General features: G+C 44.1%; 1 protein-coding gene across 1 annotated transcript; it reads right to left on the bottom strand.

The window, feature by feature from the left end:
- Nucleotides 1–2,040: 2,040 nt before the first annotated feature.
- On the bottom strand, nucleotides 2,041–4,153 carry MRPL50 (mitochondrial ribosomal protein L50). The gene is made up of 2 exons (XM_015406218.1): nucleotides 4,045–4,153; nucleotides 2,041–2,648 (listed from the first exon to the last, which is right to left on the bottom strand). The coding sequence occupies exons 1-2, from the start codon at nucleotides 4,131–4,133 to the stop codon at nucleotides 2,279–2,281; spliced, it is 459 nt and encodes a 152-aa protein (XP_015261704.1). The 5' UTR covers nucleotides 4,134–4,153; the 3' UTR covers nucleotides 2,041–2,278.
- Between the last annotated feature and the right edge of the window lie 3,663 nt (nucleotides 4,154–7,816).

Genomic DNA, 7,816 nt, shown 5'->3' with positions numbered 1-7,816 from the left:
GACACACACACACACAGTTAAACATGAAATCATTACAGGGTGTAACTATATATATTGTTGGTAGGGTTACCAGGTCCCCTTGCCATTGCAGTGGGGTGTACATGTTGGGGGGGGGGGCGTTCCAGGATGGGCGGTACATCATGTGCAACATCCCCAATGCAATGACGTAGCACATATATTTCTTTACGCTTGAATGCTTATTGAGTACAGCTTAATCATTCTATGCTGTTAGCTACTGTGAGGGAACACAAAGTTAAATCTTCAGGATAGGGTTGATCTTCTGACTGAGAAACAAGGAAGCATATGTAACAGACTACCAAAATTCCTACTACAGAAGAATCAGCAAGACCTCTATAAAGGGAAGCCCATCCCACAAAAGCTTTTGGAGTTTAAGGTTTAACACACATGCAGACAAGGGTGATCCGACAGACATCATGTATCTGGATTTCCAACAAGCCTTTGTCATGGCTCCTCACCGAAGGCTCCTAAGAAAACTTAGCAGCCATGGGCAAGAGATCAGGCTCTCTTATGCATGAGAATGTGGCTGAACAACAATGGAGAATTTTGCTTCCATCTGCATCGCTTTACACTTACGTTGAGCCTCATTTGCCACATTGTTGTCCATTCGCCTCGTTTGGGAAAACCTTTTGGGCCTTTTCACACTTCCGCTCTGGTTCTCACTGTTCTCGATAATTTGGTGTCATCTGCAAGTAGGGTCACACCACTGTTCACTCCTAATTTCAGATCATTTATGAATTCATGAGTACCGGCCATGAGTGATTCCTATGCATTTGCTGTTTGCTTCCCTATCCTCTCATTACTTTAAATGGATGCAAATAGGGAAGGGGTCAACTGGTGATGACTGTTCAGGAAAGAGGTCTTGGGGCCACGGTGCATAGCACAAGACAAACACTGACACAGTGTGCAGCAGTTATTTTAAAAAGACAAAGTTACATTGTGGTTACTGGGAAAAGGACTGTGAGAGAACATCTAGTAACATAATGTCCTTATATAGACCTATAGTGGCATTTGGCAGTGCTGTGTCCAGTTCTGATTGGAACATCTTCCTTATGAGAGGAAAAGGCTAAAGAGACAGGGATTTCTACTTTAGAGAAGAGATGACCAAGGGAAAAACATGACAAAGGTTAATAAAACAGCACATGGGATTGAAAAGGAAAAAAGACCTTTTCTGTTTTCCACCAACAGCACAGATCATGAAGCAAGGCAAAAACCAATGTCCATAGACTTGTTTTGAGCAACACACTAGGGTCACCCTTCTCTCTGCAGGTGTACCCCCCAAACACACACAGACTTCTCTAAGGCTGTATTCTGAAGGGGAAGAGAATGAACCGTGGGCTGGCTGTCTTTCAGGGATGCTGCACACAACTACTGACCTCCATCCAAGCTTCAAAGAAAGCCCAAGGCTCCAATGAAGATATAGTTTTCGAAGGTCAATACAAATAAAACTTAGGATGTCTTTTACCATCATGCACATTTCCCATATGAAATGGATACAAACAAGGACTGGGCCTTATGATCTCAAGGAAATTAGCTCCTGAACACACACACAATTACAGATGGTTTCCCAAAACCATACAGAAACATTTCCTGTTGAACAGTATCTCTTTCTTACCCTCCCTGTAACTACACTTACATAGAATGGTTGCTACAATTTCATTTCCATTTCCATTATTTTCTTAATGTACATTACTAATTCGGGCCAGAAAAATATCTTTGTCTTTTCTGATTAAATATCAAATAACTTACACATGACGATATAGCACAATGCAAGCAGGCCTTGACACAGAGAACTGCTTGAAACAGAGATGCTGGAAAAACAACATGCCCTTTCCCCCTCCCTCTTTCTGAAGATGCCAGCATCCAGCAGATTCAATATATCATGTGATTTTAACTAAGCAAGTGCTACCACGAAACATTTTTATATGTTTCCCGCAATTGTACTGCAGGCTCCTTCAGATATACAAGCATATCACAGTGGACAAAGAGAAAGTGGACAAAGAACAAAAACAAAGCCAAGACTCATTTAATGCCCAGCAATTCATTGCAGTTCCCAACATTTCCATTCAACAATGACCAGCCTGTAAGTAGGAATGTACTCAAATTATTCCTCTCACCAATCACAAAGTATTGATGCTGGAGAACAAGGCCTCCTGCCAGTGGTGGTAGATTCTGCAAGAAGTTTTTGCAAAGATGAGAGTTCTCAGTGGTGCTTTCAGGCATTCCTCTAGAAGAAACCCTCCTTTCCCTCTAAAATGGCTCAATACTGCCAGCGGATTCTCAAGTTTGGGGGAAGCTCCTGTGTGCTTAGTTCATCAAACTTGGAGACGTCTTTCACAGGCGTCCTGTAACTCTTCATCTGATGGAGATGGGAATTAGGGACAGCATGGCCCAGATCTTCAGCCAGCTGTGCCAACAAACAATACTTTAGTTTGCTTTCTCCCAGAGACACCTGTAGCCAGTCCTTGGAAACGGAGGATCCAAATATCTCTCTGACATGAGCCTCTAAGCGACTCTGGAGATCCTTAGGTGGAAGATATTTTCTGCTCCGTGGTGGAGGGCAAACCAGAACTGGTTCCTTTTCCATTGGAACAGCTGGTTCTACTGCCTCCTGTTCTTCCTGCTTTTTCCTGTTAAAGGTCAATCAAAAGAAATCTGTATAATTTAAATTGTCTTTATATCATGCTCTATATCAACATGAAACTTACAATGAAATCCTAATCTCTATTTGATCTGCACATCAGCCATGATGTCGATTTTAAGCAAGTTTATTTTCTCAGGGCAGAAATTTGAACCAAGGTCTCCTACACCTAAGTCCATTATCCAAGGCCACTGCATTACACTAATGAATATCACTATTTAAATAAGATTTATTGTGGGAATGGCATGTTCCTACTGTCAAAACACCAAATTATATGTTCACTGGGGGGGGGCGGGTCTGAAGACATGAAGCTGTACACTGCTTTAGTGCTCTTTCTGAAACACCTAGGAACAAGGAAGTTTGCTCACTTTGTGCTTTCCATACTGAGGGTCTTACAAATTGTAAGACAGTTCTAGACAATTAAGAGCTGCATTTTGACAGCCCCATCAGTCTGCCATCGGAGGGTAACAGAATCCTGAATTTGTAAGTAGATGCAAGTGTGACAGTGCCTCTGTTACAGACTAATCCTTTTAAAAAAACACAATGAAAAGAAACGGACTTAACCTCTCTGTTCCTAACTTTCACAGAAATAATACCAAAATCAAACCCTTCCTGAAACTAAAAAGTAGCCCTGGAGACCCAAGTTCAAATCCGAATAACCAAGATGCTTCAGGTGTGAGGTTGGACCAATCCCCCCACCCCCACCCTTGGTGGTAGTGGTACCAGGATAAAATGGAGGTGGGGAGACCCAAGAGTGCTGCCCTTGGACCCTTCAATAGTGGGCGTGATAAAATGCACTAGACCAAAGAAGTGTTGCTGCAGCATGGGGCAAAGTAGTTACAACATTCTGCTTAAATCGGGGAAACCAAAGCTTGCAAAATGACCTGGGACTACTCCCTGTCAGCCTACCCTACTCTACAAGGCGCCTCTGAGGATAAACCTTGCATGAAATCAGCAAAACAATTAAAATAACAGATGTGCAAAAGAGACAGAAAGCAGAAAACAAATGAAGAAGAGTTGGCTTTATACCCGACCCACCCTTCACTCAGAGTGGTTTTATAATCTCCTTCCCTTCGTCTCCCCACGACAGACACCCTGTGAAGTAGGTGGGGCTGAGAGAGCTCTGACAGAACTGCTCTTGAGAGACCTTGTGACTGACCCACGGTCACCCAGCTAGCTGCATGTGGAGGCGGAGGCGGGAATCAAAGCCGGTTCTCCAAACTAGAGTCCGCCGCTCTTAACCACTACGCCAAATGCAGCCTGCACTTCCTAAGAGCTTCTCTCCCCCAAACTCCATTGCTTCTTCCTCGTCCCTCTCATTCCTCCATTTCTTCTCCCTCATTTTAAATGAACATATATTTTCTTTCCTGTCAAATGGATGTTACCTCCAGTTCCCCCAGAACGCCCTGCGCGCAGGAACCCCCCAATTCAGCCTCTGCTTGCAAACCCTGAGGAAGCCTGTCGCAGCCGCCATCTTGGAACGCGCGCAGAACAAGCTCCACCCTCCCTACGCAATAAGACTGCGTCTACGGAGAAGCAATCCCAAATAGCTTTCCAAGGCCCTTTCCCCGTCTCGTGGGAGAGGAAGAGACTGCCTGAAAATATCGCTGGGGCTGATGGGAGTTGTAGTTTACTGGGAAAGTAGTCCGCAGCGTGAGAAGTTCGAGGATGAAGCATGATTGGCCGTCTGTCCTTTGTCGCCATAGCAACTGAGAGTCCCCCACTTCAGCCGCTGCTCAGCTCTCCTTTTCTATAGAAGCCCGGCAGTCCCAGGCAGGGTCAAATGATACCGTTAGACCGAGGTCCGAACATTCTATTTGAACGCGGCGATTTCGCCCTACGAGTCCAAGGGGTGGGCTTAGGGAGGCAAGGGAACGCTGTGTGGGTAGCCTCAGTGGACGGAAACGGTCTGTCATACCTGCAACTTGGTTTGCTAAAACTGACCCTTAAATAGTGCCTCTAAGAGCTTGCAGGCGGTAGAAAGATATGCAGTGGCTCTTTAAAAAGTTATGGCCGCCACCGCTGTTCAAGAACCTGGTTCCCCCAATACCATAGGAGGCTGTGTGGGTAGCCTCAGTGGACAGAAACGGTCTGTCATACCTGCCACTTGGTTTGCTAAAACTGACCCTTAAATAGTGCCTCTAAGAGCTTGCAGGCAGTAGAGAAATATGCCGTGGCCACATCTAACTGTCCCACTAGAGCAGCTTTCCTGCATGATAGCAGCTACCACATGGAGGCCGTTTGCAGTGCTGGCCTATAACCCCGTTCAGTTCGTGCACTGATACTGGGCCAATCCCAGCCATGCAAAACATTGGTGCTTTTCCTATATACTATGCAGAGATATGTGTCCTGCCACTGAGATCTTGTAGAAGATGTAAATCCTTCCACGTACATAATATATGTCAGTACTGTAGGGACTCGAGACTGTTGCTTCCAAGACAGAATGTGAGACTGACAGTCTTGTCAAGTTATTTTTTAATTGTAGAAGCCAAGTTAATTTCCACCAAATGCCTTACAGAGTCCCTTCTGTAGCTGCCGGCAGGAGGTGTGGCTATCTGTTGCTGGTTCAAGGACGTCAACGATAGCTCCAGTGATGTCTCCTTTTCCTCCCTATCCTACAGGGAATGTGTGTGGTCCATAACTTCAAAGGAACACGTGGAGCTCCTTCTAAATCAAAGCCCGATGAGCAGCGAGGGGTGCCCCTGATGGCATTTCCAAGAGTGGAAAGTCCTTTGGAGACGTTGAGCGCACAGGTGCCTTCCATCCTTCACATTTAAATTTTCATTCATTCATTCATTCATTCATTCATTCATTCATTCATTCATTCATTCATTCATTCATTCATTCATTCATTCATTCATTCATTCATTCATTCATTCATTCATTCATTCATTCATTCATTCATTCATTCATTCATTCATTCATTCATTCATTCATGGGACTCTTGTTCCCCCATTGCTTTCAGAGAAGAAGCATTGTAGTTGAATATTAGGAAAAGTCTTTTGACGTCCCCCTTACAATAACATTGTGACATTTAATAGACCAGTTGGTTCGACTGATGATTAAGGGGGTTTTCAAAAAAAGAAACAAGATCACATAGCCCCCAACCCCTTAAATCAGGCAGCTTCTTTTGTAAGTATAATTTTTAATACTAGTACTTATAAAAATGGCAGGGCCGGTGGGGGTGGGGGACAGCTGGTCCCTTTGAAGCCTGGGTACCCACGTGCTTATTTTGCGCACGCGCGTATCTTGTGCATTTTCTTTTAAGATCACTGCCACTGACTGTGCAAACAAGTGGTTTGAGGGCTGCCGCTTACAGGCCAGGGTTAATGTTAGACACCTGCTAAAGAAGGATGTTGCAACATCGAGAACCTAGCGAATTGGTCTAGGAGGGCTATTGTGCTATTTACACGCATACAATTAGCACAGTATTGTTAGCATTTTTATATAGATTTTTTGATAGTGCTACAAGTTGGGGACTTTGAAAAAATATTGATGTATGGCTGCTACGATGGCCCAAAGAACGATGGTCTGAAATGAGCCGAATTCCGCCCCAGAGTGTACTTTTAAAGACTTCTTAAGGAGTTGTCTCCAATAGATGCATTGAAAACTTCATGTAGGAAACTTCACATACTTGTTCACCCAGCCACTTACCCGAGTTCTACCAAATGTGCATTTTCGCTGTGAAATATACATGTGTGTAATCCTTCCTTTGTGGCATATGCATGCATTTTAAAGACATGGGTAACTTTGGAAGTGGCACTTACCCTCGGACCAAATATATGTGACCTTTTGGTGACACATGAAATTATCTCTGCCCACTAGGTACATCGTAAAGGGCCCAAATTGGTCACTGTGGTTCCACCTAGCGTTTTGTAATAGGAGGAGTTGTAAATGTTTCATCACTGCATTATAGCTTCATAGAACCATCTAGAAAGGAGCCCTTAGGTTAACAAGTTTGTGACTCAGTTCCACTGGTGCTAATAGAAAATGACATCATTCACAACACCACGAGAGGGAAATTAGATCTGAACTTCACATTCACACTGAACCACACAACAAGCAGGCTGGCTGGCCCTGCTTCTTCGGAAGTCTGAAAGATTCCTTAGAACAAAGAACAGGGGCTTTAAAATGAGCCTAGAGGAGCCTGCTTAAAGTTGGTGATACACCAGACAATTTGATGCAGTATTGTTGCTTCCTCCTAAAATGAGATGTGTCGTTTTTTAAGGGGAGTGCCTGTCTACCAATGAGAGATGGCGCTGAAGTGTGGGGCAGGATCTAGGTGCAGCATAGTTAGAAATACTAGAGAAACTTGTGCCTCTCTGGTTTGATGTGGGAAATCCATCAGTCTCTGCCAGAACTATGTGCTGGAAGGGTGTCCTACTTCTAGCAGTCAAAATCCGTGGCACAATACGGTGGGTGGAGCTAGCTATGCCTGGTAGTGCAAAGCTATTGCCCTGTTTTATTGATGCTACATTTAAGAGCCTGAAGTCGTATCCACAAGGGAAAGGAACTTGCCAGTGATGACTTGTCCTTCTGTTGCTCTGTTTTGTTATCTCTTGGAGCTAATCTGCCCTGCTTCTTCCCATCCCAACGGCTAAGGAAGGTTTGCTGCCAGAGAAAACAACAAAGGAAAAGCCCAGTCAATTGCTACCCCTTCTTCTGTATGACTTCAGGTCCTGTCAGGAGAGAGCGTTCAGTAAATGAGCAGGGTTGGGCTGCTTTCTGTGTGGCGAGTGTAATGTGTAGATCAGCTCTCAAAACCTAATTAGATTTGGGCATGTTTTCCCCTATAGAAGTGCCTGACTTTGTCATCACAAGAACAGGCCATGTCTACCCTTTTGTGAGTCATATCGTAAATGCATTTGTATCCAAACCTGGTTTCCCACTTTGCACAGTATTATTGTTAACCAGCTGAAAGAGAACAAGAGACCTGTTTGGTGGTCAACCTTTTTTGTCCTAGGGTTTTCTTGCTGCATTTCATTTTTCTAGCATGGTAATAACCCATAGCGTGTTTCCTTTGAGGAATGGAGCCTCTCTTTGTACTTTTGCTGGAATGTCTACCATGTTGGGTTTTTGTATACATTTTTTTTCAAAAGAGATGAAAGAAAAAAAAAACTTATCCCAAAAACCTTGCACCAGGGCTTTGTCCGTTTG

This window comes from Gekko japonicus, unplaced genomic scaffold (assembly GCF_001447785.1).
Source record: "Gekko japonicus isolate JY-2015 unplaced genomic scaffold, Gekko_japonicus_V1.1 scaffold1264, whole genome shotgun sequence".
NCBI classification, from domain to species: domain Eukaryota; kingdom Metazoa; phylum Chordata; class Lepidosauria; order Squamata; family Gekkonidae; genus Gekko; species Gekko japonicus.
Note: the sequence above shows the minus strand (reverse complement) of the source record. Positions and strands in the feature narration are given on the sequence as shown.

Coding starts and splice junctions, on each gene's coding strand:
- MRPL50 (XM_015406218.1), bottom strand. CDS start 4,133: ATGGCGGCTGCGACAGGCTTCCTCAGGGTTTGCAAGCAGAGGCTGAAT. Junction 2,649..4,044: donor GCGTTCTGGGGGAACTGGAG/GTAACATCCATT, acceptor GACCTTTAACAG/GAAAAAGCAGGAAGAACAGG.